This window comes from Coffea eugenioides, chromosome 3, assembly GCF_003713205.1.
Source record: "Coffea eugenioides isolate CCC68of chromosome 3, Ceug_1.0, whole genome shotgun sequence".
Lineage (NCBI taxonomy): Eukaryota > Viridiplantae > Streptophyta > Magnoliopsida > Gentianales > Rubiaceae > Coffea > Coffea eugenioides.
Window position 1 is genome coordinate 10,107,467 of NC_040037.1, and position 20,997 is coordinate 10,128,463.

Sequence of the window (20,997 nt, forward strand, 5' to 3'; positions counted from 1 at the left end):
ACTCCACCGAAACCTTTAAACTTCCTTAGTGACCACTTGTATGGAGTAGTTTCCAATTTGGTTGGCTAAAACTCAAGATTCAAGCAAATTTGGGAGTTAGAAATTGAGGTAGTCTCTCTTGTTTTTCTCCTCAAGGAGTTCGGCCAAGGAAGACAAGAAAATGAAGAGATTTTTTGTTAGAATCTAATTTTAGGAAAGTTAATAATCCTTGGTCAAAAGTCCAACTTCCAATGATTCCATGACACTTGGCACCTTAATTGTTTTAAACTTATCTTCTTTCTCCCAATGGTTCATCTATGTAGTTAACCTCTAATCATCTCGTAGCACCTTGTAAAATAATAACACTTAATACCTCATCACCTAGTCGTCAAAATTTTATCACATTAGCGGGTCCCATATCCAATAATGCACTTTAATTTAACGTACACTAACTTATACCATGAAAATGATTTAAAAATTGTACTTACTTATAAAATGTATAGAAAATTTAATATTTTAAAGGACAGTATAAAAATGTATGCAAAGAAATAAAATAATACTTAAAAAATGTGAAAATTTTCGGATTTTCACAGGTTCGATCAGCTAATTGGATTATTATCCCAATTTCTTTCAAAGAAGCATATATGGACTTTGGCATGACATTTATCGAAACTCCTAGGTCTAACATGGCCTTCCCAATCAAGATACTACCTATCCTACAGGGAATGGTGAACATACCTGGATTCCCGCATTTCGGTAGAAGCTTCCTTTGTAAGATTGCTGACACGTTCTCCCCCACTTTAACTCGTTCATCTCCTCTCAATCGCCTTCGATTGACACACAAGTCCTTAAAAAATCTGGCGTATCTGGGTACTTGTTTGATCTCATCCAGCAGGGGATTGTTAATCTCCACCTTGCGAAAGATCTCCAGGACCTCTTTCTCCTTGTCCTGCTTCTTTGGTTGCTCTAACCTGCTAGAAAAGGAAGGTGGATTAGTCTTAACTTTAGTGATTAGGTCCGGGAGTACCTTTTGATCTTTGTTGTCTCTGCCCTCCTCTTCCAACTCTTTCTCAATTCATTCCTCGTCCTTGTCCTTAAGAATCACCGGTTCGGATCCTTGGACTTCCTTGCCACTCCTCAAGGTCATTGCACTCACATTCTTCGGATTCAACTCAGGTTGAGATGGCAATTTCTCTTGAACTTGGGACTCCAAACAGTTGATCGTGATGGCCATTTGATTCATTTGATTTTGCATGGGTTGTATCTGTCCCAATTAACTCCTCATACTTTGCAGATCAGAATCTGTCTTTTGTTGATTAGCAATTAATTGTTTCATCATCTCTTCCAAGGACGGACTTGAGTTCGAAGGGGGTGGTGGTGGGCGAGGCTGGTACTGTTGTTAATGCCCTTGCTGTCTGTTTGGTGAAAAATTGGGCTGCCTATTTACTCCATAGCTGAAGTTAGGGTGATTCCTCCAACTAAAATTGTAGGTACTTGAATATGGGTCATACTGCTTTCTTAACGCGAGTGCGTGGCCAGCTATGTTCACTTGTTCTGTATTTTTTTCTTGAACTAGCGGACACATCTCTGTAGAATGACCTAAGGCAGTGCATACCCCACATACTTTGGCTTGTGAGGCACTTCCCACAGCTAGTTGTCGCACGAAAGACGTCAATTCAGAGATTTGTTGCTGGATGGAGGATGTTTCTACTTCATTCACCTTACGCGTCGGGATGTTCTCTCTTGAACCAAACTGCTGTGAATTCTCAGCCATCCCTTCAATCAATTCCCATGGTTCTCGAGGGGTCTTGTTCACCAACGTCCCTCCACTTGCAGCATCGATTATGCTTCTGTCCCTAAAGAGTAACCCTTCATAGAAATAATGGATAGGCAGCTGCTCATTTATCTGATGCTGAGGGCATTTTATGCACAGCTTTTTGAATCTTTCCCAGTACTCATAGAGGGATTCGCTTGGGTGTTGCTTGATACTGCAGATCTCCTTCCTTAAACTTGCAGCTTGAGACTCAGGAAAATATTTGTCCAAGAACTTTTTCTTCAATTGATCCCACGTGGTGATACTACCTGGTGGTAGGTAGTACAGCCAGTCTTTCGCGGAGTCCTTTAAAGAGAAGGGCAATGCCCTCATTTTTATCTGTTCTTCAGTAATTCCAGGGGGCTTCATACTAGTGCAAATGACATCGAACTCTTACAAGTGTTTGTAGGGCTCCTCACTTGGTAGACCATGGAATGATGGTAAAAGATGAATTAGATCAGATTTTAGTTCAAAGGGAGTATTATCATTTAAACTTGGAAAAGTAATGCATAAAGGCTGCTGATTTAAATTAAGAGCAGCCAACTCCCTTAGTGTTTGTGCATTCGCCATAATGACTTCTTCTTGATCCGAGTCACTCGAAGTGTCACCAAACGAATTTGTTGGTTCAACTTTTGATTCAGGTCTCTGAGATGTAGTACTGGATTGCTCCTCTCTGAGCTGTCTAGTTTCTTTTCTAGTTTGGCGTGCAGTCTTCTCTACTTCAGGGTCGAAAATCAATTCGCCTGTACGAGAAGAACTAGGCATAAATTAGAAAAAAAAATATCAGGAAATTAGAACAAAAATGAACTTAAAAGGAAACAAATAATTAACGCCAGTTCCCTAGCAATGGCGCCAAAAATTGACAGGTGTTGAGTCTGTGCAATAATAATAATAAAACCTAAGTACCACTAAAAGCAGTCAATAATCAATTCTAGGTACTGGAGCAGGGACTCTAGGTGTGCAATGGGTTACTTGATTCACCCTGTTCCCGAAGAGTTTGTTTAACCCGATATATCAGAATTAATTAGTTGACAAAATTTACTAACTAGTAGACAGTGGCAAGCAGGGTCGTCTCCCCAGGGATTGAAAATATTTGCCTCTTTGAAGTTCCACTTGGTAAAAGGGGATTTTTGTTGAAATAAGAATAATAGCAATTAAACAATTCAACCAAAATCAAACAATTAACTAAAACGAATGTAGACAAGAATTAAATAAATAATAGACAAACTCTAGCTAAGGATACAACTACTCAGACACAGTCCATTCATCCGATCATTGATGCAAGGGAGGTTCACTAAATTTTATTAACAGGTTAGTTATAGTCGCCGACAAGCTCTGACGACTTGCTTTTTCTTAATTTATTGAAAACCAAGGTACAACCATTGATTACCCCTAATCAGAGAAAACTCCTAGGTACGACTGTAGGAATTAATTCCCCAATTGCATTAAGAACTAGAAAAACCTAACCCTAATCAATAACACGCTACGAGGGTTATTTAAATTGGATTACACGTTCCTCTAGTGTGTAAACACGCCAGTTGCCACAAATATTAATCAATTAAATAATTACAGATTTAATTGACTAATTTGGCAGGAGATTAATAAGTCACTTTGAATATCGGGCCCTTGACATCCAATTAACAGAATAATCCCATGAAAATTCAAGTAGACAACGTGCAAATATTAACAAATTAAGGAACACATGAAAACTAATTAAATCTCATAGATATTCGGGACTGCGCCGTCGAGTTGATCCTTGACTAGATGAAAGACTTAGCCACGCCTTATGAGAAAATCTCCACACAATTTAATTGATTCACGAGGCATCATGCAATTCACTAAAAAGTATGCAGTAAAGCCGTCTTTTCAAGGGGGAATAATGTCGAACAAGAGTCGCGCATCAACCAGCAAGAATAAAATAAAACCTATCCCTCAACAATGACTACCGTCTCGTTTTTTTTTTTGTCTCTGCCGAAGATAAGGAAAAGAAAAGACAAAAGGTCAAGTGCTCCGAATGTCCTGCTTTCTCGTTTCCTATTGCTAGTCAACTAGCTAGTACAATGCACTCCTCATCAGCACAAAGAAAAGGAAATCGTTTTCTTCTCCTCCTTGTGGGCCAGGTTGATGGAGCTTTAAGAAGTCTCCCACGTGTGGAGCAATTTCCTCCATAAGGTCATTCCTTTTGTGTACTTTTCTGCTCCACTCCCTGATATTGAGTCCGAATACCAAAATAAGTAGATATTAACAATTAAGCAATATTTGGCAAGGACAAAGAGGAAAATTAACAATAAAATTACTAACAATTAACACCCTATCAGGTTCGACTCTCTCATTGAATCTACGTCCACGGAGAGAAACCCGTTATTTATTATAAGAGAAAAACCCTATACAATAATACAACTGGAACCCAAATCCAATTCTTGTATACCATTTCTCACCTTCTAAGAACCCTCTTTCACACCCCATGTATAAGGCTACATGTCGCTCTTGTATGCTTTTGTTTGTTTATTGTGTAGTATGTTAACCCATCTATTTATAGGGAATATTATTTGGCGAAATAACAATAGAAAACCGGCGCTAATTCCTAAACTCGTACGGAATAGGAAATAACTTCTAAATTCTAAACAAAATAGAAAATTTCTTAGTTACTATTTCAAATAATTAAAACCAATTAGAAAACTATTTACTTCCACACAAAATAAAAAAATATGACTAAAAGAAATTAAACCAATTTCCTAACAGTTGTGAGCGAAAGGTTACGGTTTAATATTGTTATTGTTGAGTTTTGAATTAAATAAAATTATTGAAAATTTGTTAAGTATTTGTTTTCCACCTCTTCCCACATATTTTTATATGTGTTACAATTACTTCCATTGTGCGCATTTTTTTGTTGCCAACAAAAATGAATTCTAATTTTTTACTGCTATTTATTATCAGCAATAAATCTGAAAAAGTAACATTTATAAATTACCCACCATCACAGCCAAAACTACCAACACAACTAAAGTGACATTATGAACCTACACAATTTGCTTGGGAATAGTAAGGTGCTCTGAAAGAATAGGGACAGGGCAGCAACCGATTCTTGAATGGAACATAAAATATATTTCTTTTTCCCCCGTGTATCAATACGTAAGAATCATTTGGGATGTTAAACGTGACGGGGTTGTACTAGAAAAGGAAAATCGGATTAGTGTAGTTAATTGCAAGTTACCTATTTTGAGTTAAACATATCTTGAGTTCAATGGCTGAGCTTTGAATAAAAAATTTGTTGCCTAATAAACCGTTAGAGGCCAAATATTTGAGCGGTTATGTAGATTTCTCGCCTCCCTCTGCATCAAAAGCTCCTAATGTTCCTGTTTTTTTTTTCGTTTATTGAGTTAATACATTTGAACACCCTTTTAGTTGGATATGTTATATTAAGGCTAAACGTTCTCTAAGAAATAAAAAATTTTAATTTTTCGTTGCTTTTATCTCTACGATTCCTTACAAATTGCAAGTTACAAACAGCAAAGCAACAGTTGTTACCTAATAAACATATCTTGAGTTCAATGGCTGAACTTCCACTGATGAATTTGTTGAGATCAGTGGGATTTGACTAGAGGGGTTTTTTTTTATTGTTTTTACTTTAAGATTAAAATTGCTTTGGCAAAACAGATTCACGCTCTTGCAATGTCGTTAACCCAAAACAATAAAAAAAAAGTATTGTTTTTAATGTAGATTTCTCTTTTATGTTTGCATGTATCAGTTCACATGGATTTTGATGCATTAGTGAAAAAGGATCTGTTATGATATTTTCCAGTCGCAGGATTATCACTGTGTCTCAATAATGAAGCACACAATTATTGGCTGGTTGATGTTGGCGTGTAAATTAAGCAGGGAGTAAAGTAATTTCACAAAATCATAGAAGTTTGCACTCATTTGGCAAAGTATCAATAATTAAGTAATAATTCTCATGTGGCTCATGCGTGGATTAAGCGGAATTAAGTTTTCTGGGATTAGAAGTCATTAATATATGAATAAGCATGTACAATAGATCCTTAGGTCGGTCCTTGATCATTCGTCTCATCTAAATTAGTAATCCCATGTTTTGTTACACTAGAACCTGTTAAGAAAAATATAATTTGGTAGAGATGGATTAAGACAAAATTCTAAAAGAAAAATGCTATATTAAGTGAAATACGACTTAAATGACAAATATAAATTAAAAGGTGGTCCACTTCCTTGATTATAGGATTCCCATATTTGTATTTATCATTTAGGATTGTCATAATTTTCAATCATTTTTTATAGGTGGACTCATTCTAAAACAGGGCTTATAATTATAATTATGCATTTTGATGGGATAAATGTATTTCTCTGAAGTTGCCAACCCAGCTCGACTACACCATTAATTAGCCTCACATACATAGGAATGGAGAGAAATTATAGCAAACCGAAGTAAAAATCTGACCAAATAAAATATCAAAGGGAATCAAATAATTGAATATGATTTTGCCTAATCCCATGAAACAAGGGCCTAAACGTAGATTAATGTCGACAATATTCTCAGAGCAAATATTGGGTGTCAGGGGGAACAATTTAACTGAAGGACAATTTTGCCTATCAACTCAAAGTCATTAAGTCTATTAAAGTATTCAAATTCATACCAAACTTTCCTCCCTTCTTTAGCTAAATATTAAATTAAGTATTTATTTTTAATTTGTTTATTGTTTGAGAGAAGAAATTACAATATGTTTTATTGTTTGGTGAAAATAATTCTTGAATGAAGCTGAAACTGCCTTATTAGTTTTTTTTTTCCCACAAACGTTAACATGTTATGAAACAAATTAAAGTGTGGATGTCCCTTTGTGTTCCCAAGAGGATTAATTCTTGATTTATGGTTACATTATGTATAGAAGTTACAATCCATAAATCTATTCATGTAGTGGAGAAACCGTTTCATAGGTTTCTTCATATTCTTATAGTAGTGGGTGTTTAATAGAATTGATATACCTTTAATCTTGTAATACCTATATATAGAGGTACATTGACACCCTTTGTGAGGACTTTTGTATTAGTTGGAACAATAGAATATCATTCTTCATTCCTCTATTCATTTCTCTAATATTTCAATTCCTATTATAGTAGTTCATTTTATTAGTTTTACAACACGTTATCAGTACGAGTCTCTACTTTTGAGCTATAAATGTGAAAACGGAGCCTCTACCTTGAACAAAAGTGAAACAGGAGATTTTCCCAAAATTCTGCCTGCATTTCTTCAAGTAACTTCTGAGGTAAATTTCTGACCCACAAACTTATTTCAATTTCTTATGACTAATATTTGAATTATCGCAAAATACAAATACCTACTGTTGAGCAACCACTAAATACAAACATATATTGTTTGACATCTTTGAGGTAATATTTCTCTTTTTAATTCTATTATTTATCTTTATAATTTTTTGTTATAAATATTTATATTCTGATGCATTGAGTTTTAGAGATGCTATTATAGAAAATCAATTATATTTGAGAATTCACTTGTCCTTTGAAATACTTAAAGAAAAAGATTCGACCACCTGAAGATGGTCGTTCTTTAACGAAAATATTTGGCCACTAGAAGATGGTCATTATTTCAAAAGCCTGGTATGATAAATTTACCTGTGGCTACAAGAACGTAATTATGCAATTTTCAGAATTACTTCTCAATTGAAATTGTGTCGAAAAAATTTTACTCATAAGATATATTGAAAATGATATTCTCCACAATTGATTTCTCGAATATGCTCCTGTAGTAGTAATATTAAGAGAAATTTTGAGAACTATTTTGTACTTTTTGCATGTTAATTCTAGTCCATTCTCAGAAGTGAATGCGACTAAATTTTAATTTATTAGTTCTGGTTGTTGCCATGACTATGATTTTGGTAAATATATATTTTACCATGACAAGAGAAAAAGTTACCACTTAAAGTGGGATAATAATGATAAGGACAAGAAAGTAAGGGTCCTGAAGATAAATGCATCGAAATACATATGAGGAATCAAAATTATAATAGCATCTTCACATGGCCAATTTTTTTAAACACCCTGAAGGTGTATGATGATTGATTTAATTAGCTTTTCTTCCTGAAGAAGAAATGGATGTTAAACATTTGGGATCAAAGGATTATGGTGATGATATTTGTCCCATAAGAATTATGGTAACAATGATATGTGTCTCGCTAATAAATGCTACTATATACACTATTTTTCAACAAAAGAGACAAACACAATCAGTGGTAGTGTTTAAGTGATTGAAAACTCTAAAAGACCCACTGTTATATTTCTCCCCGTAGGAGAAAAGTATATGATAAATAAAGCACTACTTTTTATCATGTCTCGGAAAATTTATTGAATTTGAATATCCGTCGAAATGGATATCAAATTGAGACACTAAATGAGACAATAATAGAGATCATGTTTAGAAATCAAGTGAGATAAAGGTTAATTATATCATAATAACCATTCGAGAGAGAAATGGTTATCAATATAGTTGTCTTCATTCTCATTTGGTTTATAATTATCACTTGCAGTAAATCAGAAGTTTACTGATTCCAATGGATATATGATTTGACAAAAGTGAGAATATTTGAGAGCCGACAAGTATTTATACATACCCCTTTATTTATATATGGCTTCAAAAGAATTTAAAATTTATGTCGGGTATGAATCACCTTTTACGATTAAATATCGTAAAATATTGATGAGTGATCTATTGAATGATTTATTTATTCTGATGAATTACGATTCCCGATATTAGGGGGAGGAAAAATCAACCGAAAGGAAATCATCTGAAAAATTGGATTTCCTCAATCCTCATACAAAATAATATGAACTAGAAGTTCAAGAAATTATTCATTTGCAGAAAATTGCAAATCAATTGTCAGATATATTTATCGACTCCAGAAAAGTCATTAAATCAACTATTCCTATAGGAAATATCTTGATTAAAATTGATGTCCCTGAAGGACATGCACAAATTCTACAAATAAATTTGAGGCCGGCCTACCTAAATAAGGTATAAATTGATTTCGAATAACTCCGGAGATTAAATAAATGTCATGACAAAATTCAACCTCTTGAAGAGGTCGCTCCTAAAGAGCCAACTCTTGAAGAGAATGAAATCATAGAAAATTTAATTGGAGCCTGATGAAATGTAGCACTTGATATTATAGAAGTTGATGAGGATCATGAATCTAGATCGATTGATGAATGTCGGTATAGAAATGATTGGCCAAAATGAAAAGATGTGATCCAATCTAAATTAGACTCACTGGTTAAAAGAAAAGTTTTTGGACTTGTAGTCCAAACACCTAAAGGTGTAAAACTAGTAGCTTAAGGATTTTCACAAAGGCCTAAATTTGATTATGATAAAACGTATTCACCTGTAGTGGATGCTATCATATTTAGATATCTTGTGAGTTTTGCAGTACATGAAAATCTAGATATGGGTCTAATGGACGTTGTTACTGCATATTTATATGGAAATCTTGAAAATGATATTTATATGAGAATTTTCGAAGAATTCAACATGCCTGAAGCATGCAAATCAAATTCTAAAGATATTTATTCTATTAAATTACAAAAGTCTTTGTATGGTCTCAAACAATCTGGACGTATGTGGTATAACCGCTTCAATGAATGTTTAACTAAAGAAGGTTATACCAATGATCCAATATGTCTATGTGTTTTTATCAAGAAAAATGGATCAAATTTTGTGATAATTACTGTATATATTGATGATCTAAATTTGATTGGAACTCCTGAAGAGATTCAAAATAATGTTGAATATTTGAAGAAGGATTTTGAGATCAAGAATTTTGGAAAAACAAAATTCTACCTTGGTTTACAAATTGAGCATTTTAAAAGTGAAATTTTTGTCCACCAAACTGCTTATATCAAGAAGGTATTAAAGCGGTTTTATATGGATAAGGCACATAAATTAAGTACTCCAATGGTCGTCAGATCATTATATCCTAATAAGGATCCTTTTAGACCACGAGAGGAAGATGGAGAGATACTTGATCCTGAAGTACCATATCTCAATGCAATTGGTGAAGAGTATTGAAATGCGACGATTAAAAGATCTCAAATGATATTTGCATTAGAGGGACAAATTAATATACAGGAATAGTGTACTCTTTTTCCTTCACTAGGGTTTTTGTCCCAATGGGTTTTTCCCTAGTAAGGTTTTAACGAGGCATATTCTTTGTGTAATGGACATCCAAGGAGGAGTGTTATGAAACAATTTAAAGTGTGGATGTCCCTTTGTGTTCCCAAGAGGATTAATTCTTGATTTATGGTTACATTATGTATAGAAGTTACAATCCATAAATCTATTCATGTAGTAGAGAAACCGTTTCATAGGTTTCTTCATATTGTTATAGTAGTGGGTGTTTAATAGAATTGATGTACCTTTAATCTTGTAGTACCTATATATAGAGGTACATTGACACCCTTTGTGAGGACTTTTGTATTGGTTGGAATAATAGAATATCATTCTTCATTCTTCTACTCATTTCTCTAATATTTCAATTCCTATTATAGTAGTTCATTTTATTAGTTTTACAACATAACAGTTATATATATTTGATAACCCTTGATAAATACAGGAATTAATTACAAAAAGGGGCAACTACCCTCATTTGCTTCCTCACTAAATCCATCAGCCAAACTGGGAAATCTTGTTCTCATTCAATATCATTCACTAACTGAATAGCAAACTTAGCTAGAGCATGGCTAATTTCATTTTCTGTTCTAGATATACACACAAACCTACAGCTTGCAAAATGTGAAGTCAAATCCTGCACTTCTTCCAGAATAGTTGCACTTGCAATGGTACTATCATACTCATGGCCACTATGTATCTGGTCAATAACTGATTTGCTATCTGAATGGATTATAATTTTAGTCCATCCTACCTGTTTAGCCATCAGCATTGCATTCCTAATTGCTAAAGCTTCTTCTTTACTTGGTTCCCCCTTATATTGATTGACTATTGCCTTTGCTTTCATGATCATTCCGTTCCACTTTCTTGCAACAATGCCTTGACCCGTCCTGATCATCCTTGATGATATCGCCGCATCCGTGAATAAGCAAACGTTATCATACCCTGCTGTTTGGCCTCGCGTTTGATGCTCCTTGATGTTTGCCGTAGCAGTCTGCTCCTTTTCTTCCTTCCTTGCATGCTCATATTCCAGCCATTCCACTTGCGCCTTGGAGACAATGTTGGGTGAATTCTGGATTTCATTGTCAAACACTCTTCTGTTTCGTGCTTTCCAGATTTGCCAAAACAGATTAATGGTGAGGTTCACTCGGTCAGGTCCACATTCCTTTGAAGTAGCTTTAGTGGCTTCCTCCCACCATAGCCAGAGATTGTGTTGTTTGTCTACTAGTCCATCCCAGCTAACCGGTGCCAATTTCCAAACCTCCATCGCATTCAAAAAGAGTAAGTGTTCAATGGTTTCTATGCCTTCTCCACAGCAGCTGCATCTTCCCTCACCTTGTCCAATCCTTTTGAAAATCACTTCATTGGTTGGCAAACAATTTTGCAAACATTTCCACATGAAATGTTTCAGCTTGGCCTTTACCTTTTGGTGCCACAAATTCTTCCACACCGTCCGTTTTTGAACTTCCCAACTTGACTCAGCATTGTATGTTCGGTTTCGACTGATCTGATTTTCTTCCTGCCTTGCCCTTGCATATCCTGTTTTCACCGTATATGCTCCAGTCTTTGAAAATTTCCAAATCAGTCTGTCCATTCTCCTTCCAATGCTGGTGGAAATACGTTCAATGACCTCAGCCTGTGTGTTTCCAAACCATGCCTGCAAAAGTTCTCTTTTCCATCTCCCTTCTTCAATCAGCTCACTCACCCACTTGAGGTTGCATCCCTCAGGTTTTTCAGCCTCCACCTTACCATCTTCGGACCCTATTACCCATCTATCCTTCCATATACTTAATTACCGTTCTTCCATCACCTATCCTTTTCCATAGACCAGCCAACAACAAATTTTTTGCACTATGAATGCTTTTCCAGCTCCATGATGCCGAGCCAGGAGGGCCTCTGTTCATCCAATTGGGATCCTTCATATATTTCGCATTCATTACCTTGCTTACTTACCTTGCTTACCTTGCTTAATAAGGCACTATGAAACTGCCTTAGTAGTTGAACTGTGGAATATTCTACATTTTCATTTTATGTAATCCAAGCAAAATTTGTATACACTCCAGAATCCTAGTACCCATGGCCACCATTGAAATTCTTTATGGCATGTCGTTATCAACTTTAGAGTGAATTTTGCACAAAATAAACTTTTTGTAGATTGAAATATGTGGTCAATGACAAGGTTCGCACAGGTTTTTTGAAACTTTTTTTACAATAAATATATCATTGCAATAATTTGTTTCACCTAAACAAACATGATTACAAAGCATCTAGAAAATATTTTGACATCCAAAAAGTTTACAGCGCTAATTTGTATGTTCTAATTTTTTCTTTTATATACTATATAAAAGAATTTTTTTCTTTGAGATGCTATAGTGTTTGATAGAAACAAACCTAAGATTGTCTGAACCTATATAAATTCAAAAGATTAATCTTGTATACACTGACAGTATATATAAGATTTACTCAAATTCAAAATCTTAAATTTTTACCCAGTGCTACAAATTTTATTTCTTTTTTTTTGTAAGTAGTAAATGCACATGAATCAAAGGTAAATAACAAGGAGCCAAAGACTTACCAAATATTTATTCTTCACGTGAAATGATAAACTACTCATATTTTAGAGCATCAATGGGTCTTCTTCCATTTTGGAGGTGCTCAAAATAGTTCCGAGTGTAATCTATGACACTTTTGTTCAACTTTGGGTGTTTATCATCAATTAGACCCTCTGCTGGTTTAATTTCACTTGTAAGCTCAGAAGAAAAGAACAAAACCACTGTCCTTCTCTCCTTTTCCTTGTTTGTGAAGGAAATTAAATCAAGCTGTATTTAATTTCCTTTTTTTTTGTGTCTTGTTTGTCTAGTTTCCATATTAGATTAGGAAATCTTAAGTCAGTTTCCAAATAAATTTCGGTTTACAATTATATTTGTTTTAGGATGTCTAGAGTCTTTCAATATTACTAGTCTAGTAGGTTATTACTTGAAAAATTGAGTAGAGTTGAGTTGAGTCTAAAGAGTAGGTTTGAGAGAAAGTCTCATAGTTAAGATTTATGAGTTGTCGTGAGTGAAATGCTACTACTTGATATTGTTATTCTTGGGTTTTGTTGAGATTTGAGTTAATTAAATTATTAAATATTTGTTCTTCTTTTCTTTCCACATATTTTTATATGTGCTAAAATTACTTTCACTGTACACGCAATATTTTGTGTGTGCTAACAGTTTGTTACTACTCTATGTATTGGGCTCTCGAATATCCCATTTGTCATTATCTGCATGTATCCGACAAAAGACCCGACTAAAGTTGAAAAAGATATATATACACAAAGAATAGTTCTACTTTGAGTTGTTTGTACGGACACAGTTCAACATAAATGCCATTGTAGGTCTTGTTGAGTTGAAGGTGCATTGGTCTGGTCCTCATCTTTCCAGCAAAACCGATTTAATATAGCGTTATGTGAATTAATTTACACCAATTGAAGTCACTTTGAGATAGAATCCACCAAATTGATTACAAGATTTGTGAAGCATTCTCAACTTAATTAATTCAACAAAATGGTTCAGCAATTGGTGGTTTTGAAAAACTTGAGGCACCAAATTGTGCTCGAGGAGGGAACTAAAGTAATTCAAAAGAGAAAAAAAATTAAAAATAAAAACTTTCTTGAAAGACAATATTGATACATGCCCTTAAGGTTTATAATTTTAAATGCTGCAAAAGATATTGCATATTTACCTAAAATTACTGGGAGTTTGAGGCCATTTTTCGAGCTTCCTCATGCTCTCAGGGAGCAAATGAAGACAAAGGCCGGTCATTCCAATCAAGGGTTTGATTCTCTGTGTAGATCATATCATTTCCATAACCGTCAATCTTGTTTTCTTCTCTGGAAGATTTCTTTTTCTCGTCCAATGGAAGCTTGAAGAATTTTCTTGTGACATCAAGGACTTCATCCAGGAACGATATACTCATTCCATGATTAACTGCCTGAAACACCAAAAATCATATTTCAAAAATCCTTAATACGGATTTAACACCAAAATCTAAAGAAATCATTCCGTTGTATTTATTCAAAATAAAGCAAAAAAAATCCAGAAAAAAATTGTAAAGGATTAATACTGCTTTTGACCCTTGTGATGTTACACGTGTCCTCAAGCTTTTATTTTAAACAATTAATACTCCATGATTGTAGAGATATTTGATGTTAGCCAAATTACAAACGTCCTATTAGTTCTGAGAATTTTGTTTTTTTTTATTGGATGCTTGCAAAACTTTTAGTTTTGCCAAAAAAAGAAACCCTATGACATGGTGGACGTGCATGGGAAGTGACATCTACTTTTGTATCCATAATTAAAGGAATTTTATCCATTAGCCGAATTGTTATATTCCTATGATGGTGCTAAACAAAAGTTGCAAGTGAAATCTAGGCAAGAGGCAGTTAAATTGTCATTTTCTTGCAAACAATGTCAAGAACGTCTTGATTTAGTGACAACCTGCATGATTCAATGCATACTCGAATTAAAAGAAAATGACTGAAATGAAAATTGGATTAAACCTGAATGTAGCCAAATGAACTAAGAGCAGACCGGAGTTTCTTGAATTCCTCTTCAACTTGAAATAAAGAAGAGGAGGAACCAAGAAGACCGATGTCACTGGTTGGAACTTCCAGGGTATGGGAGAGTGGAAGAATTGATGCCATTACCATCCATCAAGACATAGTTCTTTGGGGGAAAGTTCTTTGGGGGAAAATTGTTGGTGCCATGTTTTCTATGTCAAAGCAGTACCCAATATGTTATCTCAACACTGTAACTAGACTTTATTTTATTTTGCAGTTTCAACCGATCAAGAGTATAAAAATATTACTATTTTGATTTTGTTTCTTTATAGTACTAATTATATGCTATCTCAACACTCTAACTAGAAATTATTTTATTGTGGATCTTCAACCAATCAAGAGTATAAAAATATTATTTTATGTCCTTTATAGTACTAATCATTTATGGTCATTTATTCTCGTTTGTAGCCTTTCATTTTTAAACTGTTTTTCTCTTTGCTTTAGAGGATTAAGAGTGAGAATCTCCTATTACCGTTTTTCTCTTTGGTTTCTTGAATTCAAGAATTTTCATGCCAGAGCAATTAGAGCAGCAAGTCTCAAGAATCAAAGCATTATTGACAAATTTAAAATGAATGTGTCCTGTAATATTACTATGTCACCATGGCTTCACTTTCCATCCTAGTTCATACTATGTAATAATTGGTGGAAAGAATCTGGCATCTTGGTGAGCTAACCTAGCTAGATAATTGAATTAGTTTTAGGCTAATCTCTTAGCTAATTCAATTGTCCTTATAAGATATCTACAATGTTTAACTAACACATCAACATTATTAAAACTAATGAAACTCGTGTATACACATATCTTATCTTTAGCTGATTACATTTTTTTATTATAAGATTATAATGTTGATGATATATTTACTCAATTGAGGTTTTGGATGCTTTATTTGTCAATGTTCTTCCATGGAGTTTCTTATATTTGAGGGGTATCAATATCTACGAAAGTTCCCAATTCTACTGATAGGAACCACATTGTGCAATTGGGTACTTTTCCAATCTTGTAAATAATTTATATGGGACATTGATATGTGAACAAGGATAAAGAAAGACGTACCATTAGAATGCCTCGTGAAGAGTGTCAAATAATTTGAATATTCTAAATTTCTTTTCCCAATTCGCTAACAGCTTTATTCTTTTTTTTTTCTTTACCTTCCACCCTCTCATCCATAGCTCTTCCCACTTTCAAAACTCGAGATTCGAACCGTTAATCTAATAATAGAAGAATTCTAAGAGCCCTCCTTGAGAGTTGTATTCTTTTATGGAATATAACTACATTTGGCTTTGCAATTAAAACTAGAAAGTTTTAGCCATAAAATGAAAGAAATATATTCGAAATTAAAAAAAAAAAAGAATAGGAGATGATCGGAATGGTTAGGTCCACTAAGAATAATTGGCAAACCTTCATGAGGGCCAACTATTTCATGTCTCCGAAACCAAATTATTTAAAAATACTGCACTAGTTTAATAAGCCTTATATAATTGATAGTAATTCTTTATTGGAGCAGGTATTGCATTTGCCTGTTACCGCGATGGATATGAACTCGACAATGCAAGTAGACATTAACAATAAAATCATATGTACAACCACTGATTCGATACGAATCTTTTCTAAAACATAATATACAAATTATGTGACCTTTGAACTTGCAGAAATCTTTAGCGGACTACACCTTTTGATTGATACTCGTACACGCGCATCACTGTAGCAAACTGCTTAATACCTCCCCATAATGACTCAAAACATTCTCAATTTCTGTCTTACAATTGTAAAGTACTGATCTTGGAGGGAGGATAAAACAAATGCCTCCAAACTGACTGAAAAAAGTATGCTGAATTTCATGGGAAATGCATGTGATCATATGTTACCAGGCCTTACAAATCTTCTGCATTGTTCATCATCTCAATCTCTTGCAGGTACTGCTTACTTGTCTAATGCAGAAAGAAGAAGTATTTGATTGTGAGTTCGAAGGAAGGGAAGATATATAACAACCAAAAGAAAAGAGCATCGACCAAATTCTATAAATTGTCAATTATTTAATTCAATGGCCTTGTTTATTTACCAAGATCACCTGGAAATGGTGTAGCAACTGATAACGACCTGGAAATGAAGTGCATAGTTGGTCTGGATTGTGGATCAACATGTAAACATGACCTAGCAATTCTGATGATGGACGTCATAATCTCTAGAATCTTTTGAGCAGGATACTGAAGTCTTTGGTCCAACAAGTCTTCCAGCTCTATATCTCCAGGTGCTGAAGACTGTAGACGAGGGATTAAATCACGAGGGTGTTTCCCTTTAAACACTTCCATGATCAGGACTCCGAAGCTATATACATCACACTTTTCAGTTACTTTCATTGTGTAGGCAAACTCTGCAAGGAATATCAATTTATGATGGCCTGTGATGACGGTTTTAGTTACTCGAAGTAATACCAAAAACGGGGAGGAATTAAACCTTGTTTACCTGGTGCAACATATCCATATGTGCCTGCAAGAGCACTCCAATTAGCTGAGTCTTTTTTGAGAAGCTTAGCAGTGCCAAAATCTGAAACATGAGCCTCATAGTCACAATCAAGCAAAATATTGTTGCTTGTGATGTCGCGATGAACTACTGGTGGTGAACAATCATGATGCATGTAAGACAGCGCATGAGCTACGCCTTTGATGATATTCACCCTCTTTTTCCAATCCAGTTTCTTAGCTTCTTCATCGATGTGAAATATTTTGGCCAAGCTTCCTCTTTCAAGGTACTCATAAACCAAAATGGAGTGTTGAGCAGTTGAGCAGAAACCATAAAGTTTCACAATATTTCGATGCTTGATTTCTGTCAAGGCATTTACTTCATTCAAGAAAGCTTTACGGTCTGCTGTCTCAGACAAGTGATGAAGTCTCTTTACAGCTACTATCTTTTTGGACTCAAGTTCTGCCCTGTATACACGTCCATACCCTCCTTCCCCAATGCAAAAAAATGAATTGAAGGCTTCCGTGGCTTCTAAGATTTGTCTGTACATTGCCTTGCCATCAAAAATGCATCTGGAAAACAGATCATCATCTTTCACATTTCCGTCTTTAGCTCTTCTGCATCTTTTTCTACGTGCAGATGAAATGATAACTCCTGCGACTACATAACTAAGCAGCACTGCTCCCAAAACAGGAAGCACAATTAGGAGAATTAGTTTATGGCCTTTTTTCCTGACAGGTTTTTCAGACAAGCTTCCACAAGGTTGCAACCCTGTAATATTGCCACACAAATCTCTGTTCCCCTGCAACTGTTTTATGGTGACATTTTGAAAAGCTTTCCCATATGGAACAGGCCCCTCGAGGTTGTTGAAAGATACATCAATTTTCAATAGGCCAGGCAGTTGGGCAATGTTCTTGGGAATCAAACCTGAGAGGCTATTATGGGAGAGATTCAAAGCTTCTAGATTCTGCAAATTTCCAAATTCAGATGGTATTTCTCCTCTGAAGGAATTATGACTCAGATCCAACAAACAAACCTGAGTTAACCTACCTATCTGGATAGGAATCTTTTGGCTTAAATTGTTGTAACTGAAATTCAATAGATACAATTCCTGAAAATATCCCAAATTTCCTGGTAAGGGACCATTCAAGGAGTTAATAGACAGGTCAAGGTAAAGCAGTTTTGTCAGCAATCCTAATACTTGGGGCACTCCACCATGAAACAGGTTTTCATGTAAATCGAGCTTTAGCAAAAAAATTAAATTTCCCAACTCGATTGGAATCTCACCAGATAAGTTATTTGATGAAAGATCAAGTACATGCAGCAGAGTCAAATTTCCAAATTCTGGTGGTATGGAACCTGTAATTTTGTTCTTGGCAATCAATAGAGTAGTCAGGTTTGTACACCTTCCCCAGCTGCTAGCAAGTTCACCATAGAAACTGTTGTTACTAAGATCCATGAAGTGCAAGTGTGGAAATATGCCGAACATTTCTGATAAGTTTCCTGTGAGCTGGTTCCCACTGAAACGAGCCCTGACTAAACTTGAGCAGTTTTTCAAGTTTCTTGGGATCTGACCAGTAAGCAAGTTGTTGTGTACAGCGAAGTACGTAAGTGTTCCATTTGGGCAGAGATTTTGTGGCAAATGACCAGAGAACTGATTATGGTCCGTTGCCATGACAACCAACTTTGTCAATTTCCCAAGTTCTTGTGGGATGGAACCAGTAAGTCGATTGTGGTTCAGAAACAGAGTTTTCAATTTACTCAAATTCCCAAAAGAAGTGGGAATTGAACCAGTAAGTTGATTTTTCTGCAATTCCATGGTCATAATAGACTTCAAATTCCCCAATTCCCTAGGAATTGAACCAGAAAGTCTATTCCCAAAGAGATAAAGAATAGTCAAGTTAGTCAAATTACCTAACGCTTTTGGGATTGAACCTGTAAGGTTAGTTTTGGACAAACCCAAACTCTGAAGGGATGCCAACTTCCCTATCTCTGGGGAATGGGACCTGATAAATTATTGATGCTCATTCTTAAATAAAGTAGCTTAGAGATATTTCCTATTTCAGGAGGAATGACACCTGAAAGTGAATTGTTATAGAGAGACAAATAACTCAGATTTTTCAAATTTCCCAAAGAAGCAGGAATTGAGCCATTTAACTGATTTTCCCTTAAGTGGAGGACCAGAAGATTGGTTAAATGGCCTATTTCAGATGGGATTTCTTGTGAAAATTGATTAGCTGACAAATTCAGATAAATAAGCTTGGAAAGGTTACCTATCTGAGGGGGTACGGTTCCAAAAAGTTCATTGCAGCTTAGATCAAGATATTCAAGATTTGGGAGGGATGAGAATGGGAAGTTGTAGAGTGTACCCTTAACACTTGCATTTGTGAGGTTCAATCTGTTGGTACTTCCATTTATGCATGTAATGCCAAACCAAGTGCATTGCTGTGGAAGCCCAGAAGCATTCTTGGGATTCATCGGCCGAAGGTTCCATGAAGTTAGCAGGGAGGTGTTTTGGGTTTGAAAGCTGGTTTTCCAATTGAAAAGTGCAGCAGCTTCATCAGCTGAAGCACAAGCACCACCATTTTCTTGAAGAAGAGAAAATAACAAGTGCAAAAGTAGGACCAAAATGAAACTGAAAATATTATTTTCAACTGCCAAAGAACTCATGATTTTTTTACCCTCAAGATGGCTTAGAAGAGCTTGTTTTAAATAATCTGTCCGTCTATGGCTAGAAATTAAAACCCTTCTTCGCCTTTGTCTCTAAGTTGTATGGATTTGACAATACAAGAATTCAGTCAATTTAAGCTACCGTAATTTCCAATGAAGAAGTTACAGAGAAACCAGACAAGAATAGACTTCTGAGTCTTCCACTCAGCCGGTCGTCTGAAAGATACAAAAGTAGCAATTGACCTGACCATCTGCAAGGGGTAAATTACATTTTGCTTGATGATTAATCATGCTTACTATTATTACTACTTTACATTAAAAAGGAATCATATTTTTATCCCTATAGATTTTGATGGTAAAATTTGTTTGCCAAATATGTGGTCTTTAGTCAATTAAATCATTAGAGGCTACGAATCCATTCACTCATTAGTCCCTACAACTATTTGATGAGAATCTAGCTAAGCAATTAGTATATGTCTTGTACTGTTTCTAATTCACCAGAATTCCTCCAACAGTTTCCTTAGGAACTTTATACTATCATCAATTAAAGTTTCTGAGTCCCAATGAGGTCCTTCTTCTCCTCTCAATCTTCTCACTGGCTTCGTGATGAATCTACTTTCTGCAAATCCATATTCAGCCTATAGACAAGTAAGGCATATGCCTAGCTAATCACTGTCCCTTTTTTTTTTTCCGAAACGATAAATAATTGTATTTCTTGTCAAAAGATGTACAAGTGCGAGCAAAGGCTTGATATAGCTTTACAAGCGGTACTAATACCACTAAGAAAACGAAAGTTCGTCATCAAAGATGATGCCTAACGCATAGGTGCTAAGTTTGGAGCTTAGTTGATTCTTATCATTTTGAACTAAACAAAAGGAGCACATATGAAACAAAAGTCTTAATTGAACAATATCATCCACAACAGTTGCTAAGCTTGGAGCTAATCACTGTCCCAGCCACCTGAAATTTATGTGCCTTTTCTTGTTTTAGGCGAACTGACCTTTTCATAGAACAGATACTCGAGAAAGTGCTTAAAATGAACAAGGTTCAAAACAGAAAGTATAATGTGCTATTTTGCAATATGATTTACATACTGGCAGCAATACTTTCTGTTCTACTTGGTGTTCCTTGTATTTTGAATTTATCTATATGTTTGTACATTTGTGTTTGTTTGTGAGAGACAAAGTTAGTAAAATACAGAACCATCATAATATTAGTTATTCTACATGCGTTTATCATAAAATTTTTTAAAAATATATGATTAAAAATTCGACACCAAAATA

At 35.0% G+C, this 20,997-nt stretch overlaps 2 protein-coding genes across 3 annotated transcripts; both read right to left on the reverse strand.

Annotated features, from left to right (window-relative positions):
* Positions 1–10,503: 10,503 nt before the first annotated feature.
* On the reverse strand, positions 10,504–11,917 carry LOC113766002. Its single transcript, XM_027310233.1, has 2 exons — positions 11,791–11,917; positions 10,504–11,741 (listed from the first exon to the last, which is right to left on the reverse strand). The coding sequence occupies exons 1-2, from the start codon at positions 11,915–11,917 to the stop codon at positions 10,504–10,506; spliced, it is 1,365 nt and encodes a 454-aa protein (XP_027166034.1).
* Positions 11,918–16,151: 4,234 nt separating this feature from the next.
* Positions 16,152–18,500, reverse strand: LOC113765689 (MDIS1-interacting receptor like kinase 2-like). 2 transcript variants are annotated; one of them, XM_027309928.1, is made up of 4 exons: positions 18,332–18,500; positions 17,048–18,155; positions 16,653–16,955; positions 16,152–16,512 (listed from the first exon to the last, which is right to left on the reverse strand). In XM_027309928.1, exons 1-4 carry the CDS (start codon positions 18,362–18,364, stop codon positions 16,505–16,507), a joined length of 1,452 nt encoding a protein of 483 aa, XP_027165729.1. In that variant the 5' UTR covers positions 18,365–18,500; the 3' UTR covers positions 16,152–16,504. The 2 variants fall into 2 exon arrangements, with proteins under 2 accessions (XP_027165729.1, XP_027165728.1); XM_027309927.1 differs by having other exon boundaries at positions 16,644–16,955.
* Between the last annotated feature and the right edge of the window lie 2,497 nt (positions 18,501–20,997).